General features: G+C 41.1%; 1 protein-coding gene across 1 annotated transcript; it reads left to right on the top strand.

Moving 5' to 3' along the window:
* Positions 1-87: 87 nt before the first annotated feature.
* Positions 88-25,041, top strand: LOC139380957 (serine/threonine-protein kinase 24-like). Its single transcript, XM_071124159.1, has 12 exons — positions 88-624; positions 5,196-5,426; positions 15,194-15,250; positions 15,385-15,493; positions 15,592-15,749; positions 16,594-16,779; positions 17,053-17,198; positions 17,390-17,522; positions 19,881-19,949; positions 20,367-20,506; positions 20,651-22,038; positions 23,892-25,041. Exons 1-11 carry the CDS (start codon positions 583-585, stop codon positions 20,682-20,684), a joined length of 1,305 nt encoding a protein of 434 aa, XP_070980260.1. The 5' UTR covers positions 88-582; the 3' UTR covers positions 20,685-22,038; positions 23,892-25,041.
* The last annotated feature ends 673 nt before the right edge of the window (positions 25,042-25,714 follow it).

Below are 25,714 nucleotides of genomic sequence, written 5' to 3' on the forward strand. Positions count from 1 at the left end.
CATTGGCTATCGAGCGGCCAATGGCGTGGGTCTTGATTGCTTGGGCGCTTCCATGGAGGAATTTTCCGGTTCGCTGCGCACCGCTGTAGTTTTCCTGAAGTGTTTCCCTAATGTCAGAATGACAGCTATCAAAATGGCGGAGGGCAATATAGAAAAGTGATGAGACCGGGCAACAAATGAGACAACTATCCTCAATTTATTATATTATTCTCATTGTTCATCGGATATTCTCGAAAACATTTAAGGTTTGGTGAGACTTGTGCAGAGCCTAGTTTGTTCTTCTGTTGAAGATTTAGCTAGCTAACGTTAGCTAGTTTGCTATCTGCGGAAGAGGCACAACTTCCAAGACATTGCAGCTAAAAAAACAAAAAAACAAGCAATGTTTTTGAGCTGATTTCGTGATAGTTGGGGACTTTGTGTAAATCAGGCATTATAATTCCAATAACGCAAGGTATCATTAGCTGGACATAAACAGCTTTGCACTCTCCTCCGATTTGGGCTAGCTACAGTAACTCATTTAGCTAGCAAACAAAGTGGCGTCAACTGACTACGAATTTAGCTGATTGTTTATTTTATGACGACATGGCTCGTTCCCCGGTTCAGAGTGGCATTCCAGGGATGCAGGTAAGATTTTTTGTCTTAGTTCATAAAGTAGTCGGTCTCCCTCAATTTCTTTGCAATACTTTAGCAAACTTGTTAGCCAGCTAACCTTAACGAAACTGACTCGTTTACGTGATCAGTAAGTCGACTTTATTTATGATCACATCCTCACTAGCTGTGTTAGTTTATTAGATAACGTTAACTAGCCACTTAGCTAGCCAACTATGGAAAGACACAAGGTATTGGATTCTTTGCACCAGAAAAAGGCCCACTGATGAGACCAATCTATTGAGCCATATTTATGTTTAGCAGAGATGTGGCCAGATTGCCCCCATGTGGTGCAGTCTGTCTGACAGTCCTGTAGAGTGGATGGCAAAGTTAAGCATCTGTTTTACAATTTATAAACTATTTAGCATGTTGCTAGAACAATAAGTGTTTGCCATTTAAGCCAAATCCTGAGCTACAACTGAAATGCTTTCCCTGTAGTGTTACACTAATGCACATTAATTGTTTGTGTTTACTCAGAAAGGCAATACATTTTAAGCACGACTCAATGGCTCAACCACTAAACGCATTTTATTCAACAAGGAAACATGAAAGCAAAACAGCAACATGTTTTGAGGTAGTGGAAAGTAATCTTTCCTCTTAAACATTCTTGACATTTTTCAGTGCAGGCAGTCAGCAAGAAAGCTGCCGGGACATGACTTATCTTGTAAGAAAACTAGGTCTCTAGGTCATTCCCCATTCTGACAATGGACATATGACTGTCATTCTCATGGGGCACTACCACGAGATAGCCTTGAGCTGCATGAATAGAGCCATGTTTCACCACTGTACTGTCCTCCTGAATGGTGGCAACATGGTTCATTCAGGCTTGGCCTGGGTAGAGCTGACCCAGAGGGAGAAGTGTAGTGTGTGTATATGGGGCGGGAGGGGATGAGCCTCAGGGTGCAGACTGACTGCATTGGACCACGCAATCTGGTGGTGCAGCTGGGAGAGGATCAAACTCGTGCTTTTTATAGGGATGTTTTAGCAGTGGTGATAAACCTGACTGTGGAGGCTCCCACCCAGCATGTGGAGCCTGTAGTCACAGTGCCCAGTGTTGTTTTTCCCCATTGAGGTCAGTCTCAATAGGATGATTTTTTCACCTGGATGACTGCTCTGCGGTTGTGACAGGCTTTATTCTTCTTCACCCCCCTTTCAACTCATGTCAAGATATTAGTAGTCTCTTTGCCTCTTTTTAATGGAGCAGATGTACAACATTCTCCAGGGGTTGTTATGACAACAATAGGCTAGCTGTTCAGCATTGTTTTTATGGTAAATTAAACTGTAATTCTAGTGCAAGCAAATCAAGTTCCTCTCTCTTTCCAGAATGCCCCATAATGGTATCAAATTGCGATTTTTAGAGTATAGGGATATGAAATCTTTATGCCTGTAGTGAAATTAATTGGACATCGTTCACCTATAAAACAAAGTATTTTCACTAGGAAATGTTCCTTCACACTATTTCTGTTATGCAGCATAATAGACCGTTCCATAATTTGTGACAAAAGTGCTTCAGGCAGTTAATCGTTGCAGTGCAGGAAGTGAATTGTAATGTCAAGCGTGAAGAGGACCATCCCCTCCTTTGTAGACCACAGGGGGGAAAAGAGGGCCTGTCTGAGGGGAGGGTGTGTTGTGTTCCTGCTCCAAGCTATTCACCATCTTTATGGAGGAGGCCTTGGTTCTATTCTTTTACTGTCCGTATTGATGTTTAGATTTTTCGAACTCCAAGAGATTTTCTCACTATTTATCATATCGGGATTTTCTTGTCAGGTTGAGCTGCTTCACAATTTCCCACTTTACTGGCCAAAGTACAAAATCCCAGTATATTGTCCCAGTAGGTGCGGCAGGTAGCCTGGCAGGTAGGAGCGTTGGGCCAGTAACCGAAAGGTTGCTTGATCAAATCCTTGAGCTGACAAGGTAAAAATATGTTGTTCTGCCCCTAAGCAAGGCAGTTAACCCACTGTTCCCCGGGCGCCAATGACGTGGATGTATATTAAGGCAGCCCCCCCCCCCCCCCCCCCCACACCTCTTTGATTGATGGTTGGGTTAAATGTGGAAGACACAATTCAGTTGAATGCATTGTTGTACAACTGACTAGGTATCCCCCTTTCCCTACATAGTAGGTATCCCCCCCAGCCCGCCTCCACTGCTGAAAAACATCCTAAGGGAAACACTGATTGCCTAACTTAAAGAAACATAGGCCTATTTGACAAAAATGGATAAAGGCAAGTGACCAAAGAGTCACTATTGCAGGGCAGAAAGTGTGAAAGACTGCTTTGTTTGTCAATAAGGCCGAACTAAAGCCATCGGATTAGTGGTGCTGTTCACCTATTGGTTGTTACGGGTGTTTAGAATGAATTCCTCAAGCTGCTTGAGTTTCTCAGGGGTATAATGATGATATTATTGGTTTCAGCTTTGGGAATCCAAAGCTGTGCCCCCCCTTACACCAGAATCCTTTGTATTATAGCGTTCTGTGATTGGCCCAGGGAAGCATTAATAACTGAACAGAGCCTTAATAGTCTTACCATGTTGCAGAGTATGTAAACCTTCATCCATTGAGAATTTACAATAGTTACTCAATGTTTTTGAAAAATCTTTCCAGCTCACTTACTTTTGATAACCACTCAGAGTGAAAGCGAAAAATGTCATGCTCTGTCTGATCCAGTGGAAACGTCATAAAATAGGCCTACCTGATAACTTCTTATCAGTGCTTGATTTGGGCTGAAATAGGTTCCGGTACTCATTTTGGGTGCTGGTACTGTTTACAGTGCATTCGGAAAGTATTCAGACCCCTTGACTTTTTCCTCATTTTTTTTTTTACATTACAGCCTTATTCTGAAATGGATTCAATTGGTTTCCCCCCCCCCCCCCCCCTCAATCTACAAACAATAATGACATAGCCAAAACTGTTTTGTTTATACAAAATAAAAATAAATGGAAATATCACATTTACATAGGTATTCAGACCCTTTACTCAGTACTTTGTTGAAGCACCTTTGGCAGCAGTTACAGCCTCGAGTTTTCTTGGGTATGATGCTACAAGCTTGACACACCTGTATTTGGGGAGTTTCTAAAATGTCGGAGGAAACCCACAACTGGCGACAATGTTGGCGTGCATGCGCCCGGCCTACAACAGGTGTCACTAGAGCGCGATGGGACAAGGACATCCCTGCCGGCCAAACCCTCCCCTAACCCGGACGACGCTAGCCCAGTTGTACGCTGCCTCATGGGTCACCAGGCTACAATGTTTTCTTGTTGCTTTATGTAGGCTATTTTTTTTACGTAGTTAGCAATAAAGTTACTTTTTAGGTTTTGTCATTTTCATATAGATTTGGATATAATTTTGATGAACCACATGACAATGATTTTAAAATACGAAGTCGTTATTATACATTTAAATGAAACGGTTTCACGAAAATGTGCATATGAAAACCAAAACTGGCACGCATATCAGTAAAAATTGTAAGATAAATTGGCATTCGACATGAGCTTCAGGAGAGTAATGGCAGAATCTGCGAAAGTCAGCAGGAGTGGGAGGAGAAAAGTTGGGTCAGGTTAAGATTTTTTTCTTCTGCTTATCTAGATCTCTTGAGGCATATTTCATCAAACCGTAATGTTTTTTAAAGTATCAGACAAACTCTTCCTAATAGTTGATTTTATTAAAACACATAGGGTGTGTCTATATATGGACAAATACACCCCCCAAACAAATTCTACCAATATACTACTCGAAAGTACTGATGACTTTCGGTCGACCAAGATTTTTGTTGTTGGGGACAGCTCTAGTCTGAAAACTTAAAAAAAAAAAATTTAATTACATTTATTTTTTAAATTGTAGATTTGGTAGTCTGGATTTTATACTGAGGAAAGTGAGCTGTTGTGTGAACATTATCTCTAGCACAAGGGGAAGTTCATTTGGTCATACAGGAAGCAGATGTTCATAGGATATATAAAACAAATATCAGTCAACAAAGCCACTGGCCCAGATAACATCAGCAACCATGTTCTGAAATCCTGTCACAAGGTATTGCTGGCTGTTCAATCGCTCACTGAGGGAACACGCAGTACCAGCTCTGTGGAAATCAGCCTCCGTATGCCCAGCCTGTTAACAGTTTCATTTTTGAAAATGTCTCACCACCCTAATAACTATAAACACAACCCTCACTATTGTCATTGGTTGCACGAATTGCGCTGTTTGTCTACATAACCCGGTTCAAGCATTCATGACATCACCCTGAAGAAGGCACAGTGATGCTGCAACATTGGTGGTTTACCCAATAAAACTGTGAGCTTGTATATAAAGGGTCCAACTCTCTTTTATAGCGTACCGTTAGTCAGCACCTCTAACTTTGTATATTTTTTGGGGGGGGGGGGGGGGGGGTGGATGTGCCAGCTCATGCTTTTTATTGGACTATTATTAAAACCAGACAGGCTACAATCATAGAATAAAAACCTATGCTTAATCTCTTGATCGCATGGTCCTTCTTTACCTGTGATTTGAATGTTGCTCTGCTGTCCTTACCACAGCCTTGTTTCTCTCCTTCCCTCAGAACTTTAGAGCCGATCCGGAGGAGCTGTTCACCAAGCTGGAGAGGATAGGGAAAGGCTCTTTTGGAGAGGTGTTCAAAGGCGTTGACAATCGGACTCAGAAAGTTGTGGCCATTAAGATAATTGACCTCGAGGAGGCTGAGGATGAAATCGAAGACATCCAACAGGAAATAACAGTCCTCAGCCAGTGTGACAGTCCCTTCGTTACCAGGTATTATGGATCATATTTGAAGGTAAGTTGACCAAACCTCGTGTTATTTCAAAATGCTGTGAAAAAAGGATTTTGGCCGAATAGTCCATCCACAAATTGTGGGAAAGCATTGTTCTCTCTTTCTACATTTTTCCCCCCCTCTATTTGTGTGACAGTTGTGGTGTCAGTTCAAGTGTTGCTGCCAGTGGTGGTATGTGTAACAATTGCAGGCAACTGTATGTGGGTCAATAAATCATTCATATGGTTAATGGGACAAGGCTCTCATTAATTGTGCCTGAGCATTAGGCCTATATGCTATAGGATTGGTTCTGGTGATGGTGAGCAGAACACAGGCATGCATTACTTCATTATCCTATCTGTCCTACAATGTACTGCATGTCATGCGAGGACAGTAATACTATTAAAAAAAACAATTAAGCATTCATGAGGATGTTGACTTGTTCGTGAGGGATTTCATCATTTCCTGGTCCTTGGTTGCTGTGAACTAGAGGTTTGAAATGAATCTGGAGTAGGCAGAGTACTCCAGGTCTATATGTGATAGGGCTTAAGTGGCTCTTAGAGAGCATGTAGTGTGTTAGTGGCAGTACTTCAGTAAAAATACTTTAAAGTACTACTTAAGCTGTTTTTTGGGGTATCTGTACTTAACTATTTCTATTTTTGCCTGCTTTTGAATGCTTAGCAGGACAGGACAATGGTCCAATTCACATATTTAAGAGAACATGTGTCCAATTCACATATATAAGAGAACATGCCTGATCATCCCTACTGCCTCTGATCTGGTAGACTCACTAAACACACATGCTTCATTTGTAAATGATGTCTGACTGTTGGAGCGTGCTCCTGGCAATCCATAAATAAATAAAACTTCTGTCTGATTTAATTAATATAAGCATATATTAATTTTATGCTTTTAATACTTAAATATATTTTTGCAATTACATTTACTTTTGATACTTAAGTATATTAAAACCCAAATACTTTTAGACTTTTACTAAAGTACTGTTTTACTGGGTGACTTGCACTTTTACTCAAGTCATTTTCTATTAAGGTATCGTTACTTTTACTCAAGTATGAGAATTGGGTACTTTTTCCAATTACTGGTTAAGGGTTTTACCTGAGGTCAGTGGTGAGAGTGCCAGCTAGCTGTTGGCTCCAGTCGTACTGACAGATGGAGGCTAGTGTTGTGTGCGTGTCTAAAAGTGGGGCAAGCAGGCAACAGGTGCTACTCCAGCCCTCGGAGCGCTGGTTCGTATAGCTCAGACCCAACATCTGCCCTCCCAGAGACAGCAACAGCCTGGCTCTGACCACACTCTGTTCAGCCAGACAATCAGCCTGTAGCCAGCAGCACGATCAGGCCAAGTCTAGGTGAATACACATACTGATGTTATGCAGTCTCTGAAAACGGTAGCCGAATCGTATAGCATTTCAAATGCTTGTTTCTACGGCTTGTGCTCACTTTTTATATTTGATGTAAAAAAAATAAAAATTAACATGTAATGCTGCCCTCCCTGATGGTATATGGTATAACGTCCCTAGCCTTGACTGTCAACGGTTAACCACCGAAAATACATTTGACCGGTCATGCTTATCGGTTCATTTGCATAATTTAGTGGAATTAAATTCTGGACACCAATTTAACAAATCTTGTCAGTCATAAAATAGGAAGTGTCTTGATCGACCGGAATTATTATTATTTTTGCGGAAATAGTCATATAGAGTTAGAAAGTAGCTTTCGTATCTCAACTATATGGCTGTCTCTAGTCAGTCAGCCACGAGCAAACTAGAGCGGAGACTCGTTGCTAGGTAACCCGCAGGGAGCAGTAGAGCAGTGGGAGAGGGAGGAGCACCACAAAGCAGCTAACAGAAAAGCAACCAAAAAAGGAGTTCCAGGAAGATTGCTGACGGGATTTTATCTTGCTCCGTGTAAATGTAACTTTTATCCCTCTCAAACTTACTTAAATGTAACACCTCGGTTTATAGTTAACACGAGAACGGTCAGTAAACCGCTAATTTGATCTAATTTGATCAATCATCTCCTTTGTCTTGATCACGTAGAGGGAGAGGTTGTTGTCCTGGCACCACACGGCCAGGTTGCTGACCACTTCCCTATAGGCTGTCTCGTTGTTTGTGATCAGGCCTACGACACTGTTGTGTCATCGGCAAACTTGATGATGGTGTTGTGCCTGGCCATGCAGTCATGAGTGAACAAGGAGCACAGGAGAGGACTGAGCACGCACCCCTGAGGGGCCCCCATGTTGAGGATCAGTGTGGCGGATTTGTTACCTACCCATACCACCTGGGGCCGCCTGTCAAGAAGTCCAGGATCCAGTTGCAGAGGGAGGTGTTTAGTCCCAGGGTCCTTAGCTTAGTGATGATCTTTGAGGGCACTATGGTGTTCAATGCTAAGCTGTAGTCAGTGAATAGCATTCTCACACAGGTGTTCATTTTGTCTAGGTGGGAAAGGGCAGTTTTGCGTGCAATTGAGTACATCATCTGTGGATCTGTTGGGGGGGTATGCAAATTGGAGTGGGTCTAGGGTTTCTGGGATGATGGTGTCGATGTGAGCCATGACGAGCCTTTCAAAGCACTTCATGGCTACAGATGTGAGTGCTACGGGTCGGTAGTCATTTAGGCAGGTTATCTTAGTGTTCTTGGGCACAGGGACTATGGTGATCTGCTTGAAACATGTAGGTATTACAGACTCAGTCAAGGACAGGTTGAAAATGTCAGTGAAGACACTTGCCAGTTGGTCAGCGCATGCTTGGAGTACACGTCCTGGTAATCCATCTGACCCTGCGGCCTTGTGAATGTTGACCTGTTTAAAGGTTTAAAGGTCTTACTCACATCGGCTACGGAGAGCGTTATCACAGTCGTCTGGAACAGCTAATGCTTCAGTGTTGCTTGCCTCGAAGCGAGCATAGAAGTAATTTAGCTCATCTGGTAGGCTTGTGTCACTGGGCAGCTCGTGGCTGTGCTTCCCTTTTGTATTCTGTAATAATTTGCAAGCCCTGCCACATCCGACAAGCGTCGGAGCCGGTGTAGTACGATTCAGTCTTAGTCCTGTATTGACGCTTTGCCTGTTTGATGGTTCGTCGGAGGGCATAGCAGGATTCCTTATAATCTTCCGGGGTAGAGTCCCACTCCTTGAAAGCGGATCCTTACAAGGCACCCGTACTTTCGTCCCCCGATACCTCCGTGTCTTTCTCCTGCGAATGACGAGGATGAGGGCCTTGTCGGGCGTCTGAAGTAAATCCTTCCCATTCACCTTTTTAAAGAAAAAAGTATTGCTTCAGTACGGGGTGAGTCATTTTTTTTTATCTTCTCAGCTCGGGGATTCGATCTTGCAACCTTTCGGCTCTAACCACTAGGCTACCTGCCGCTGTTATGAAAGCTGTACCTAGTGGGATAAAATCTTTACTTCAGAATAGTGCATATTTTTGAATGTCTCTTATTGTAAGCGATATCCAGGTGAATGGCATAGGTTTACTAGATAAGAAATTCAACAATAGTTTATTAAGGGATATTTTCTACAGGAAGTCTATTCCTTCTGTTATATTTAGTTGTGCTTCATCGTTTTCTGTAAACTTATGGTGACCAATAAAGCAAAGGAGATCGCCTTATCTGTAGATTCTACCTGTGAAATAGCTTGATTTCTAAATATATACCCGTTTCCAGTGAATGCTGTTTTTGTGAACTAGAAACTGAATCTATGGAACACTTATTTTGTAATTGTTTACATAATGAGGTGTTCTGGACTGATGGAAAACTATATTTCTGGCAACAACAACAACCATAAGGTCCATGTTTGATGACAATTATTTTACAACACACAATTGAACGTCAGTATGTCTTAAATTTCTTTAATTTTATTAGGAAAAATGTTCATACACATCAATGTACGAAGGAAAAAAAAACTCCCTTTTTATTTATTTTTATCTGATTTGGAAAACAATTTAGAATAATTTAAAACACAAAACAAAATGTCTAAAATGTATTCGCTACATGTCTGTATTTAAATGGATATTAATGTGGATTTGTATTTTATTTTTATTTTTTTCTCTTTCTTTGTGTAACCCTGTTGTTCTGTTCTGTTTTGCATGTTACTGTTGAATAAAAAATATTTACCAACAACAAAAAAAAAATATATATATATATATATAAGTAGAGGTCGACCGATTATGATTTTTCAACACCGATACCGATTATTGGAGGACCAAAAAAAGCCAAATAATGTTTTATTTATTTGTAATAATGACAATTACAACAATACTGAATGAACACTTCTTTTAACTTAATATAATACATAAATAAAAATCAATTTAGCCTCAAATAAATATTGAAACATGTTCAATTTGGTTTAAATAATGCAAAAACAAAGTGTTGGAGAAGAAAGTAAAAGTGCAATATGTGCCATGTAAGAAAGCTAAGGTTTCAGTTCCTTGCTCAGAACATGAGAACATATGGTTATTCCTTTTAACATGAGTCTTCAATATTCCCAGGTAAGAAGTTTTAGGTTGTAGTTATTATAGGAATTACAGGACTATTTCTCTCTATACCATTTGTATTTCATTAACCTTTGACTATTGGATGTTCTTATAGGCACTTTAGTATTGCTAGTGTAACAGTATAGCTTAGTATCCCTCTCCTCGCTCCTACTTGGGCTCGAACCAGGAACACATCGACAACAGCCACCCTCGAAGTAGCGTTACCCATGCAGAGCAAGGTGAACAACCACTCCAAGTCTCAGAGCGAGTGATGTTTGAAACGCTATTAGCGCGCACCCCGCTATCTAGCTAGCCATTTCACATCGGTTACACCAGCCTAATCTCGGGAGTTGATAGGCTTGAAGTCATAAACAGCGCAATGCTTGAAGCACAACGAAGAGCTGCTGGCAAAACGCACGAAAGTGCTGTTTGAATGAATGCTTACGAGCCTGCTGGTGCCTACCACCGCTCAGTCAAACTGCTCTATCAAATCATAGACTTAGTTAAAACATAACACACAGAAATACGAGTCTTAGGTCATTAATATGGTCGAATCCGGAAACTATCATCTTGAAAACAAGACGTTTATTCTTTCAGTGAGATACGGAACCGTTCTGTATTTTATCTAACGGGTGGCATCCATAAGTCTAAATATTCCTGTTACATTGCACAACCTTAAATGTTATGTCATAATTATGTAAAACTCTGGCCATTTAGGCAGCCCAAACTGTTGCATATACACTGACTCTGCGTGCAATGAACGCAAGAGAAGTGACACAATTTCACCTGGTTAATATTGCCTGCTAACCTGGATTTCTTTTAGCTAAATATGCAGGTTTAAAAATATATACTTCTGTGTATTGATTTTAAGAAAGGCATTGATGTTTATGGTTAGGTACACATTGGAGCAAGGACAGTCCTTTTTCGCAAATACGCACCGCATCGATTTAGATGCAACACAGGACATGCTAGATAAACTAGTAATATCATCAACCATGTGTAGTTAACTAGTGATAATGATTGATTGTTTTTTTAAGATAAGTTTAATGCTAGCTAGCAACTTACCTTGGCTTACTGCATTCGCGTAACAGGCAGGCTCCTCGTGGAGTGCAATGTAATCAGGTGGTTAGAGAGTTGGACTAGTTAACTGTAAGGTTGCAAGATTGAATCCCTGAGCTGACTAGGTAAAAATCTGTTGTTCTGCCCCTGAACGAGGCAGTTAACCCACCGTTCCTAGGCCGTCATTGAAAATAAGAATGTGTTCTTAACTGACTTGCCTAGTTAAATAAAGATTAAATAAAGGTGTAAAAAAAAAATATATATATATATATATATATATAAAAATATATGTATATTTTTTTTTTTATCGATTTCCGATTGTTATGAAAACTTGAAATCGGCCCAAATTTAATCGGCCATTCCGATTTAATCGGTCGACCTCTAATAAAAAAGCAACCAAAAAAGTTTACAAGAATTTCAGTTCTACTGGTTTTCATATCAACTTTCTTTCGTTGTCCAGAAGTCAAAAGCACAATACTTGTCATATTAGCATCCCATCCTAGTTGTTGCATATATTTAGGTTAGTTTCTAACTAAGATGTTCATCTCTGTCACATGAAAGGGCATCAGATGCGTCTTAGAACAGTTAGTGTTTTCCTACAAAGTGCAATTTGGCCAATGTTTGAAAATGTATGTATACCATTCTCTGCTTCATTAGTTCATGTTCTATAATCTGCATCCCACTGCTGGCTTGCTTCTGAAGCTAAGCAGGGTTGGTCCCTGGATGGGAGACCAGATGCTACTGGAAGTGGTGTTGGAGGGCCAGTAGGAGGCACCCTTTCCTCTGGTCGAAAAAAAAAAAATCCCAATGCCCCAGGGCAGTGATTGGGGACATTGCCCTGTGTAGGGTGCCATCTTTCGGATGGGACGTTAAATGGGTGTCTTGACTCTCTGTGGTCACTAAAGATCCCATTGCACTTATCAAAAGAGTAGGGTTGTTAACCCCGGTGTCCTGGCTAAATTCCATCACGGTCACCTAATCATCCCCAGTTTACAATTGGCTCATTCATTCCCCTCTCCCCTGTAACTATTCCCCAGGTTGTTGCTGTAAATGATAATGTGTTCTCAGTCAACTTACCTGGTAAAATAAGGGTTAAATAAAAGAAAATGATAGGCTCGCTATTGTCGCATATCCATTCCTTCAATGCATAGTATTTTCTGCTGGTCACATTTTACCGTTTGGAACGAATTTAACCTTTTGTTAACCGATGAATTTGCTCAATTGCAAAAACACTAAAGTTAGAAGCATAGTCGATAACAAAATTGACCAAAATTTGCATCCCAAGTCAAGGCCATATCAAAATTGGTTACACAGACTGACTTTAAAACTCTCAATAATTCCTGGTAAAACCGTTATACAATAAGAACCATTAGAGAGAGGAGAAGATATTAGTGTCAGTCAGTGATGAATTAGAACTTGCCCAACCGAATACAATTTCCTATGTAATTACTCAGTCATAGGCCTAGTCTTTCTAAAAAAAATATTTAAAAAAGGTGAAATGTGCTCTTTTACACATGACGCCGGCACCTCAGGCAGGTTTATCTAGTCTGTCTGGCCACAGGCCTCAGTCTGCAGCTCATACTTACTCATCCACACACCACTGGCCTACATGATTACCTGTCTACGAGGGGAAATTCACAGCCGCAGCAGACAGTCATGCACAGCCATTTATAACAGAAAATGCTCACTCAGGCAGAATCGCCTTATGTTGCAGTCAACAAAGGTTGCAATTTGGTTCATTTTATATATTTTTCAGAAACACTAAATTACCAAATGTATGTGGACACCTGCTTATGGAACATCTCATTCCAAAATCATGGGCATTAAAATGGAGTTGGTCCCCTCCTTTGCGGCTATAACAGCCCCTACTCTTCTGTGAAGGCTTTCCACTAGATGTTGTACATGACCAACTCTGTGCCTGATCATGTGTGCCTGATCATAGCTGTTCCTTATGACCCTTGTTTGAGTGCATAGGCTACTTTATAAACTCTTGGGTATTGTTCACCACAGGGTATTGTTCACCAGAGGGTATTGTTCACCACAGTGCCTAGTGAAAGTCAACACGCCTTGCACAGTCTTCACATTTTTATGCCTTAAAAGGAAATCTAAAAAGGGAGTAAATTAGATTTGTTTTTAATGATCTACACAATCTGCTCCATGTTATAAAAGTGAGAGAGAAAATTAACATTTTCCAAATCAATGAAAAATGAAGATTTATTGATTTGTGAATGTCTTCACCTTAGTTAATACACATTTGGCAGCCATCACAGCTGTGAATCATTTTTAATACGTGTCTACCAACCTTGCACAACACATCCATTGATTTGTCAAATTTTTTTCAAGTTCAGTAAATTTGGTTGGGCAGAAATATTTAAAACTCGTCTCTGATTTTCAAGCAGATTTAAGTCAGAACTGAGACTGAATCATTCAAACACTCAACATCTCTTGAAAAGCCGTTCTTTGGCTTTAAAATGTGTGTAAATACCCCAGGGTGAAAAGAGGAGTTTTCTTCCATGTTAACAGCACCGTGCAGGGCCCATTAATTCTGCTCCACATACTGTTGCATTATGGTTTACATATGAAATGCTCTGTCTGATCCCATACTGAGGATAAGAGCTGGTTAGTAGGCTATGGCAAGCTGCTGAAGAGACAGGCCAGGGAGGCTGGGGAAGGAGAGATTCAGGCCAAGGAGGCTGGGGAAGGAGAGATTCAGGCCAAGGAGGCTTAGGGAAGGAGAGATTCAGGCCAAGGAGGCTTAGGGAAGGAGAGATTCAGGCCAAGGAGGCTTAGGGAAGGAGAGATTCAGGCCAAGGAGGCTGGGGAAGGAGAGATTCAGGCCAAGGAGGCTGGGGAAGGAGAGATTCAGGCCAAGGAGGCTGGGGAAGGAGAGATTCAGGCCAAGGAGGCTGGGGAAGGAGAGATTCAGGCCAAGGAGGCTGGGGAAGGAGAGATTCAGGCCAAGGAGGCTGGGGAAGGAGAGATTCAGGCCAAGGAGGCTGGGGAAGGAGAGATTCAGGCCAAGGAGGCTGGGGAAGGAGAGATTCAGGCCAAGGAGGCTGGGGAAGGAGAGATTCAGGCCAAGGAGGCTGGGGAAGAAGAGATTCAGGCCAAGGAGGCTGGGAAAGGAGAGATTCAGGCCAAGGAGGCTGGGAAAGGAGAGATTCAGGCCAAGGAGGCTGGGAAAGGAGAGATTCAGGCCAAGGAGGCTGGGAAAGGAGAGATTCAGGCCAAGGAGGCTGGGAAGGAAACCAAGTGGTTTATGGATCATAACGAGGAAGAAAGTCAGGTCTTTTTTTGTGTTTAGTGTGTCCTGCATAACACACTAGACCCTTATAGCTAAGCATCTTAGTTGTATTTCTTTGACCTGAGGCTATTCTGCTTTACAAATTGTTGTATTATGCCATCTCTCTCTCTCTCAAGGTTATCAAGTCTGCTGTTAGAATGTGTAGGCCTAAACTGTCCGGTAGTGTAGGTCAGACCGGACCTCGAGCCACTATACTTAATGAACGTACAGGAGACGTTAGCAGTGCTTAATTTCCTCATCCAAAGTACATGTGGTCCCGTGGGGCTCAATTGGTATCGCATTGGCACATGAAACGCCAGGGTTGTGGGTTCAATTCCCACTGGGGGACCATTATTTAAAAAATATAAAAAATTACAAGGATGAAAATGTATGCACTCACTACTGTAAGTCACTCTTGATAAGAGCGTCTGCTAAATGACACCATTTTTTTATGTGCTGCATTATTGAACTGCACTTGTTCCGGGCGTCGCTAGGCGGTTGTTCCCCGGGCGTCGCTAGGCGGTTGTTCCCCGGGCGTCGCTAGGCGGTTGTTCCCCGGGCGTCGCTAGGCGGTTGTTCCCCGGGCGTCGCTAGGCGGTTGTTCCCCGGGCGTCGCTAGGCGGTTGTTCCCCGGGCGTCGCTAGGCGGTTGTTGCGTCAGACCTTAAGTGACCTAACTTTCCACCATTTGATATGATCCCTGATGCAGCCAGATGTGCTGTGATTGACTCCCCTCCTCAAGGCTCACCGGGAGAAGAGATTGCTGAAGTGCTTAGCTTAAGCTTCTCATTTAATATTAATTATTATGAAAGTATTAAATGAGAGGTTAACTGTCTTCATCTTATATTTAATTTCCCCTTCCACTCTATTCCAATGTGATGCAGAATTATAACAGCACATGTTGATCTGTTTTAATAAAGACTCATCACGATTTATGATTAAAACATTCTCTTTTTAATTTCAGGATGCGAAATTATGGATTATTATGGAATATTTAGGAGGAGGATCAGCTCTGGATTTAGTAAGTTTCTCTACAGTATAGTAAACTCCTCAGTAAGATGGCATTGATGTAACACAGGCCTAACCCAAAAAGCGTCTTCACATTTCCATCGCGGTTCAGTAGGACACTTTATTCCAGCCTGCTTTCTCTTTTAGTTGGAGCCCGGTGCCTTGGACGAAACCCAGATTGCCACTATTCTCAGAGAGATCCTGAGGGGACTTGAGTACCTGCACTCTGAAAAGAAAATCCACCGAGATATTAAAGGTACTGTTCAGAACCCACTATGGCCATACAGTGCGGCATGAACACCCAACTGACTGGCCACCATGGTAAATCTCATAGTTTGTGTTATTGCCCCCCAGCCGCTAACGTGTTGCTATCGGAGCAAGGAGACGTGAAGCTGGCAGACTTTGGAGTGGCGGGGCAGTTAACGGACACCCAGATAAAGAGGAACACGTTCGTGGGCACTCCGTTCTGGATGGCACCTGAAGTCATAAAACAGTCTGCGTACGACTCAAAGGTCAGAAATACCACAAGCTCTCTTTCAGGTTCTAGGTTGTCTCTTTCAGGTTCTAGGTTGTCTCTTTCAGGTTCTAGGTTGTCTCTTTCAGGTTCTAGGTTGCCTCTTTCAGGATCTAGATTGCCTCTTTCAGGATCTAGGTTGCCTCTTTCAGGATCTAGGTTGCCTCTTTCAGGATCTAGGTTGTCTCTTTCAGGATCTAGGTTTGTCTCTTTCAGGATCTAGGTTAAGATGGCATATCTGTTCATAGGTTCGTGGAAGTGTTATAATGTGTCATAGGCAATGTGTGGAATTATCAACGAAATGTTTAATGCAAACTTTGTTTTCATAGTGGGGATCCTAATAAATCAAATAGTGTCCAATAAACTTTGTTTTTTCCCCTGGCTGAATTGTTCTGCTGAGTAGAGGCATTGCAGAGGTAGCTTCAGCTCTGTAACCTGCTGTGATCACACTACAGCCAGGGCACAGCACTGCACACAGATAGAAAATATCACCAGACACATTAGGAACGACCACAACATATGAATCACCATGCGGCAAACCAGAGCCACCACAGTCTCACACTGGGTTGACGGTAGTTCCTTAAATGGCCTACTACAGGATCAGGTTGTCTGTCTGTCTGGCGAAATATAAAATGGCTCCCTCATCTCTTGAATAGAAATCTCAAGTGTTATTATCACTTTCATTCTGTGAATCATGCTGTCTGTATATCCTTTGCATCACAAACCTTCCCTATTGATATTTGCTATGAGGTTTTGAAGTCCGTTGTGGAAGTGTGATGAATTTGTTCTAAAAAATCTTTCTCAAGTGTCTTCTTTTTATTTTTTTTATCGTTGTGTCGCAGGCGGATATCTGGTCGCTAGGTATAACAGCCATAGAGCTAGCCAAAGGAGAGCCGCCCTACTCAGAGCTTCACCCTATGAAGGTCTTATTCGTCATCCCAAAGAACAACCCGCCCACCCTGGAAGGAAACTACTGCAAACCCCTCAAAGAATTCATAGAAGCCTGTTTGAACAAAGAGCCCAGCTTTGTAAGTGGTGTTTGGGGAGCAATTGAGCTCAAATGGGCATTTCGTTAATTAGCAGTTAAGAGCGTTTGGGCCAGTAACCGAAAGGTCGCTGGTTCAAATCCCCGAATCCGACTAGGTGAAAAATCTGTCTGTTGCCCTTGAGCAAGGCACTTATATTGCTCTGGATAAGAGCAACTGCTAAATTACAAAAAAAAATGTAAAGTCAACCCTCTGTACATTTAGAAAACACATCCAATGTTTACACTTGTTTGACTCGATGCTCCTCCTCCTCAGAGGCCAACTGCCAAAGAGCTGCTGAAACACAAGCTGATCATCCGGCACGCCAAGAAGACGTCCTACCTTTCAGAGCTGGTGGAGAAGTACAAGAAGTGGAAAGCAGAGCAGTCTCGGGAGGACTCCAGCGACGACGAGTCGGACTTGTAAGTCGTCATCATTTGACCCGTTAAAGTCCTTTAATGTTATTTAGCCGATCGTGGTCATTCGTTCCTCGGGCAATTCACACACACACAAGTGGTTGTTAACCAGATTGTTTATTGGGACAGTTTACTAATATGCTTCAGACTGTGTTTCCATGTGAGGTTGTCTAAAAAGGTTGTCTTTGTCTTGTCAGTGAGCAGGATGGCCAGGCGTCTGGAGTGAACGACTCTGGGAACGATGACTGGATCTTCAACACCATCAGGGAGAAGGACCCCAAGAAGTTCCTGAATGGTGCCGCCCAGTTTGATGAGCTGGAGAGGAACAAGGTAAATATGGCAGAGAAACATGCGTCTTAGTTTATCATGGTTATCCTCAACCCAAATTCTGATTTATGCTGAGTGTATATTCATACCATTGTGTGTGTTTATACCATTGTGTATATTTATGCCATATTATAAACCGGGTGGTTTGAGCCCTGAATGATGATTGGCTGAAAGCCGTGTTATATCAGACTGTATACCATGGGTATGACAACTTTTTTTTTTACTGTTCTAATTACGTTGGTAAACCATTTTATAATTGCAATACGGCGCCTCCGGGGTTTGTGGTATATGGCCAATATACCACGGCTAAGGACTGTGTCCAGGCACTCTGTGTTGCGTCTTGCCTAAGAACAGCCCTTAGCCGTGGTATATTGGCCATATACCACACCCCCTCTGCCCTGATAATTATACCAGGGCATTCTAGAGCACTTATTATTTCCCTATAATGCACGGTAGAATTCAATGGCTATAGTTAATTTTTACATGTTTCGTTTGAGCTACTTTTGAAAGCAGAAGTCAAATGTAAAACATTGTCATTGTTGGAATTCTAAATGTGTTGATTTTCAGGTTGTCATTGGATTTGGGGTGGAAAAAATGGGGTCCCTGGAAACTCTGCAGGGGAAAAAATGGGGTCCCTGGAAACTCTGCAGGAGAAAAAATGGGGTCCCTGGAAACTCTGCAGGGGAAAAAATGGGTACCATAGTGTATTTATACCATGGTGTATACTCGTACCATGGTGTATACTCGTACCATGGTGTATACTCGTACCATGGTATATACTCGTACCATGGTATATACTCGTACCATGGTATATACAGTATTTATACCGTAGTGTACACTGAGTGTACAAAACACCTTACTAATACTGAGTTTGCCCTCAGACTAGCCTCAACTCGTCGGGCATGGACTCTACAAGGTGTCAAAAGCATTCCACAGGGATGCTGGCCCATGTTGACTCCAATGCTTCCACAGGGATGCTGGCCCATGTTGACTCCAATGCTTCCACAGGGATACTGGCCCATGTTGACTCCAATGCTTCCACAGGGATGCTGGCCCATGTTGACTCCAATGCTTCCACAGGGATGCTGGCCCATGTTTACTCCAATGCTTCCACAGGGATGCTGGCCCATGTTGGCTCCAATGCTTCCACAGGGATGCTGGCCCATGTTTACTCCAATGCTTCCACAGGGATGCTGGCCCATGTTGACTCCAATGCTTCCCACAGTTGTCAAGTTGTCTGGATGTCTTTTGGGTGGTGGCCCATTCGAGGTACACAAGGAAATTGTTGAGTGTGAAAAACCAAGCAGCATTGCAGTTTTTGACACAAACCGGTGCGCCTGGCACCTACTAGCATACCCCGGTCAAATGCATTTAAATCTTTTGTCTTACCCATTCATCCTCTGAATCCTTCTCTCGGGGCTTAAAAATCCTCCTTTAACCTGTCTCTGCTTCATCTACACTGATTTGAAGTGGATTTAACAAGTCCCATCAATAAGGGATCATAGCTTTCACCTGGTCAGTCTGTCATGGAAGAGCAGCTGTTTTTTTTTAAATGTTTTGTATATACTTAGTATGTATTCATACCATAGTCTATATATTTATACCATAGTCTATATATTTATACCATAGTCTATATATTCATACCATAGTCTATATATTTATACCATAGTCTATATATTCATACCATAGTCTATATATTTATACCATAGTCTATATATTTATACCATAGTCTATATATTTATACCATAGTCTATATATTTATACCATAGTCTATATATTTATACCATAGTCTATATATTCATACCATAGTCTATATATTTATACCATAGTCTATATATTTATACCATAGTCTATATATTTATACCATAGTCTATATATTTATACCATAGTCTATATATTTATACCATAGTCTATATATTTATACCATAGTGTGTGTATTCATACCATAGTCTATATATTTATACCATAGTCTATATATTTATACCATAGTCTATATATTTATACCATAGTCTATATATTTATACCATAGTCTATATATTTATACCATAGTGTGTGTATTCATACCATAGTCTATATATTTATACCATAGTCTATATATTTATACCATAGTCTATATATTTATACCATAGTCTATATATTTATACCATAGTCTATATATTTATACCATAGTGTGTGTATTCATACCACATGCTTTCTCCCGTCAGCTTTCATAAACATCAGGATCTAACCAAACACAGTTGTTCAGGAGGTGGTTTCTGGGCATTCTCTGTTTTAATAAGCTGACGTTCACTCTTCAGCTGTTTTTCAGCTCTTGCACTGAGCCATCAGTATGATTTTGAAATGTTGTACTTTCTTTATCAGGTGCAAGACAATCCAAAAAGGCCTCTGTCACAGAGCTGGTGCACTATCATTTCACCTTTGTTTGCTGAGGTAAGAATGTATTTGGGCTCATTTTAACTATATCTTCTGAAGTTACTATTTCTCTTTTTATCTCAAGATAATAACGGTGAATCTCAGTCAAGTTGAATGATTCCGGGTCAAACTGTTCTGATATATCTGTTGACCTTATTGAAGTTACAGCTGCACACTTTAAGATTTTATTTAACTAGGCAAGTCAGTTAAGAAGAAATTCTTATCTACAATGACGGCCTACGACGGCCAAACCCGGACGACGCTGGGCCAATTGTGCACCGCCCCTATGGGACTCCCAATCACAGCCGGTTGTGATACAGCCTGGATTCGAACTATGGTGTCTGTAGCACTCTAGCACTGAGATGCAGTGCCTTAGACCGCTGCGCCACTTGGGAGCCAAAATCATCCAGTAAACCGTCTCTCCTTCCCTTGCAGTTAAAAGAGAACCAGGTTGAGGCAACCAATGGCAAGCCAGAGGCTGTGGACGAGCTGAGGGAGGCCGTTTTCATGTCAGAGGAGTCCTATCCTGGTATCTCTGACGCCCTGGTGTCTGAACTAGTGCACAGACTACAGAGGTAATGGCATCAACACCTCCCGTGATTTGATGACAGCTCATAGTATTGTAATTTGATTCCAACATTAGGGTGCAGACCTATAAGTCTAGTGTTGTTTCTCACACCAAGCTAAATCTTCCCATTGTTCATCCTTTGCTCCTGCAGGTTTTCTCTACCCAGGGCCTCATCCTCCCAGTGACACCCCCACCCACCCATCCCCCCATCCCACCCCTACAGTAGCAGCAGTCCGTCAGTCCATGGCCTCTGACATCAACAGCCAAGATGAAGTCTCCCAGGAAGTTCTCCATCACTCATTCATTCACCTAAAGCAAAGCCTCAGCCCACTTGTTTTTAATCTCTACTTAAGGTATATTGTCACTTTGCGGCCAGTCACGGGCCTGTTGGTCAGCTGCCACTTTGACTGACAACTGCTGTAAGACCTTTTGGGCTCAATACCTCCGATAGGAACGCAGGACCATTAATTGAAACATTTTGGTGTGGCTTATTCCTAAAAGGTCCTGAAGCCTTTCAGGGAGGATCTAACTTTCGTGTGTGTGTGTGTGTGTGTGTGTGTGCATGCATGTGAGCATCTCCCTTGAGATCCTGTGAAACGTGCGGTGGAGATTGAAGCATTCTTTTCAAAACTCAGGTATCCTGCTTTTAAGTGGATGGGGGTCCTCTGGGAGAATTAAGAGATCTGTTGGGTGGCTGTACAAACTTGTAAATAGGCACATTTTTACAAATATTGAGAAATAATGGAGTGTACACAAAGGAATCTCTGTGTACAAGTGGCCAAATGCTTCTGTACATATATTCTGTTAGAAAGGGTCAATGTTTAAAGAGACATGTAAATGGTCATAACTGAGATTGCTTTGCCTTTATTACTTGCTCTTTTGTATGTTTAAAAACATGATCTTGGATTCCCTCTTGTTTAAAAACATTATCTTGGATTCCCTCTTGTTTTAATACATTATCTTGGATTCCCTCTTGTTTTAATACATTATCTTGGATTCCCTCTTGTTTAAATACATTATCTTGGATTCCCTCTTGTTTAAAAACATCTTGGATTCCCTCTTGTTTAAAAACATTATCTTGGATTCCCTCTTGTTTAAATACATTCTCTTGGATTTCCACTTGTTTTAATACATTATCTTGGATTCCCTCTTGTTATAATCATACATTTTCAAGGACACATCCATTCAATGGCAATTGCTTCCCTCTGTCGTGTTTTTATGTTAATTGATACTTTGGCCACCTTTTTTTGTTTCTTTTTAAAAGCTCTTTGACCTTTTTGATGTCTCACTGCGTGACATGGCTGTAGTCGCCATGCAGTGCAGACCACAGAAACAGAATCTGTCCAGGTGCACTACTTCTAACCCTCTCTAGTCTTGACACTGGGTTCTATGTTGCCAGAGCATCGAACTTCATGAGACCACGTGGTTTCATGACAAGATGTCTGTTGGATTGTTCCTCTGTCCTGTGTAAGATGAGTGCTTTAGTTCTATTGAAGGCTCACCTTTCCTCTTTCTTTTTTTCTTCTTTTTAACATAGCGGTAAATTCAACTACATCATCCCACAACAGACACGTCTTCTTTTTAACATAGCGGTAAATTCAACTACATCATCCCACAACAGACACGTCTTCTTTTTAACATAGCGGTAAATTCAACTACATCATCCCACAACAGACACGTCTTCTTTTTAACATAGCGGTAAATTCAACTACATCATCCCACAACAGACACGTCTTCTTTTTAACATAGTGGTAAATTCAACTACATCATCCCACAACAGACACGTCTTCTTTTTAACATAGCGGTAAATTCAACTACATCATCCCACAACAGACACGTCTTCTTTTTAACATAGCGGTAAATTCAACTACATCATCCCACAACAGACACGTCTTCTTTTTAACATAGCGGTAAATTCAACTACATCATCCCACAACAGACACGTCTTCTTTTTAACATAGCGGTAAATTCAACTACATCATCCCACAACAGACACGTCTTCTTTTTAACATAGCGGTAAATTCAACTACATCATCCCACAACAGACACGTCTTCTTTTTAACATAGCGGTAAATTCAACTACATCATACCACAACAGACACGTCTTCTTTTTAACATAGCGGTAAATTCAACTACATCATACCACAACAGACACGTCTTCTTTTTAACATAGCGGTAAATTCAACTACATCATACCACAACAGACACGTCTTCTTTTTAACATAGCGGTAAATTCAACTACATCATCCCACAACAGACACGTCTTCTTTTTAACATAGCGGTAAATTCAACTACATCATCCCACAACAGACACGTCTTCTTTTTAACATAGCGGTAAATTCAACTACATCATCCCACAACAGACACGTCTTCTTTTTAACATAGCGGTAAATTCAACTACATCATCCCACAACAGACACGTCTTCTTTTTAACATAGCGGTAAATTCAACTACATCATCCCACAACAGACACGTCTTCTTTTTAACATAGCGGTAAATTCAACTACATCATCCCACAACAGACACGTCTTCTTTTTAACATAGCGGTAAATTCAACTACATCATCCCACAACAGACACGTCTTCTTTTTAACATAGCGGTAAATTCAACTACATCATCCCACAACAGACACGTCTTCTTTTTAACATAGCGGTAAATTCAACTACATCATCCCACAACAGACACGTCTTCTTTTTAACATAGCGGTAAATTCAACTACATCATCCCACAACAGACACGTCTTCTTTTTAACATAGCGGTAAATTCAACTACATCATCCCACAACAGACACGTCTTCTTTTTAACATAGCGGTAAATTCAACTACATCATCCCACAACAGACACGTCTTCTTTTTAACATAGCGGTAAATTCAACTACATCATCCCACAACAGACACGTCTTCTTTTTAACATAGCGGTAAATTCAACTACATCATCCCACAACAGACACGTCTTCTTTTTAACATAGCGGTAAATTCAACTACATCATCCCACAACAGACACGTCTTCTTTTTAACATAGCGGTAAATTCAACTACATCATCCCACAACAGACACGTCTTCTTTTTAACATAGCGGTAAATTCAACTACATCATCCCACAACAGACACGTCTTCTTTTTAACATAGCGGTAAATTCAACTACATCATCCCACAACAGACACGTCTTCTTTTTAACATAGCGGTAAATTCAACTACATCATCCCACAACAGACACGTCTTCTTTTTAACATAGCGGTAAATTCAACTACATCATCCCACAACAGACACGTCTTCTTTTTAACATAGCGGTAAATTCAACTACATCATCCCCCAACAGACACGTCTTCTTTTTAACATAGCGGTAAATTCAACTACATCATCCCACAACAGACACGTCTTCTTTTTAACATAGCGGTAAATTCAACTACATCATCCCACAACAGACACGTCTTCTTTTTAACATAGCGGTAAATTCAACTACATCATCCCACAACAGACACGTCTTCTTTGTTACTGCAGTGGTACAATCTATTCAACAGCTTGAATTGCGTTTTTTTTATTTTTTATTTTTTAGCCGTAAGACCGCATGGTCATTATTGTACAGGCATGTCTCAATGCTACATAAAGACAACTGTCCACCTGAAGCAACACAGCTTGGAGCATAGTATAACAGAACACTGTAAACGTGAATTCCACACTAAGTTTAGTTGATATAAGGATTGCAGAAGTGCGTTATGGTGTGTTCATACTAGTTGACGTAAAGTAGCAGAAAGCCAGCGGCCATTAGGAAGCATACCGCACTTCCCTGCTGCTACTGACCCCCCCCCCCCCCCCCCAGTTTAATTTGATGAAAAATAACTCCTGTGACTTGGCCTGCACAGTATTTATTTAACTAGGCAAGTCAGTTAAAAACACATTTTTATTTACAATGATGGCCATAGGAACAGTGGGTTAACTGCCTTGTTCAGGGGCAGAACGACAGATGTCTTTACCTCTTGTCAGCTCAGGGATTCGACCTAGCAACCTTTCAATTATTTCCATTATTCCCCTTATGTCACACATGAAAGTGCCATGTATGTACGCCCATCTGTTTTTTAGTTTCGTAATTTGCACCTTGTGGAGACAACTGTCCCGTTTTATTCTTTCAGTGTTGTACTTTTTGTAAGCGTTGTCTTCAGGATTCAAGTAAGAATAATGGTACTTGAGGCCATAGTTGTTTGTGTTTTTTTTCCGTTGTCATATCTTACGTGATTACTAGTAAACCTTTTTGAGTGTGGCAATAAAGCAGTGGTGTCGTCAGGACACATTTATCAGCACAGATATATTCTACGGAACAATATTTTTTATAATTCACACAAGCAGTATGTATAGAATAAAGAATATTGTCCTTCCGTTTGTTATTAATGATCATCACATTAAAAAAATTGAAATGTCATTTTCTGTAACATTGCAGACCGTTTATAGTCCTGTATATAATCATTGTTCATGTCACTCAAATTCCAAGGTATTGGGAGTCTTTGTAAGCTTTCAAGTGATTAAAATTGAACGCAAATTTAAATGGATATTTATTTTGTGTGGAGCAATATTGTTTTTACCAGCATTACAATGCAATACCAGAGTGCAGCTTTTTAAAACCTCTACAGGATCAGTGTCCTGGCGGGATGGTTGAGTTCACGTAGACTAATATGATTAGCATGACGTTGTAAGTAACAAGAACATTTCCCAGGACATAGACATATCCGATATGGGCAGAATGCTTAAATTATTATTAATCTAACTGCACTGTCCAATTTGGAGTAGCTATTACAGTGAAATAATACCATGCTATTGTTTGAGGAGTGTGCACTGTTATGAACTTGAAAATGTGTCAATAAATCAATTAGGCACATTTGGGCAACATTTTGAACCGAAATTAAATGGTTCATTGGATCAGTCTAAAATGCTGCACACACTGCTACCATCTAGTGGCCAAAATCGAAATTGCGCCTAACCTGGAATAATACCTTATGAACTTTCTCTTGCATTTAAAAAAGATGGAACAAAAAAATTCATGTTTTTTTTCTTTGGATTATCTTTGACCAGATCTAATGTGTTATATTCACCTACATTACTTTCACATGTCCACCGACTTCAAAGTGTTTCCTTTCAAATGGTATCAAGAATATGCATGTCCTTGCTTCAGGTCCTGAGCTACATGCAGTTAGATTTGGGTATGTCATTTTAGGCGAAAATTGA

The sequence above is a fragment of the Oncorhynchus clarkii genome, chromosome 22 (genome assembly GCF_045791955.1).
Source record: "Oncorhynchus clarkii lewisi isolate Uvic-CL-2024 chromosome 22, UVic_Ocla_1.0, whole genome shotgun sequence".
Taxonomy (NCBI): domain Eukaryota; kingdom Metazoa; phylum Chordata; class Actinopteri; order Salmoniformes; family Salmonidae; genus Oncorhynchus; species Oncorhynchus clarkii.

Coding starts and splice junctions, on each gene's coding strand:
- LOC139380957 (XM_071124159.1), top strand. CDS start 583: ATGGCTCGTTCCCCGGTTCAGAGTGGCATTCCAGGGATGCAG. Junction 16,780..17,052: donor TGAACAAAGAGCCCAGCTTT/GTAAGTGGTGTT, acceptor CCTCCTCCTCAG/AGGCCAACTGCCAAAGAGCT. Junction 17,199..17,389: donor AGCGACGACGAGTCGGACTT/GTAAGTCGTCAT, acceptor TTGTCTTGTCAG/TGAGCAGGATGGCCAGGCGT.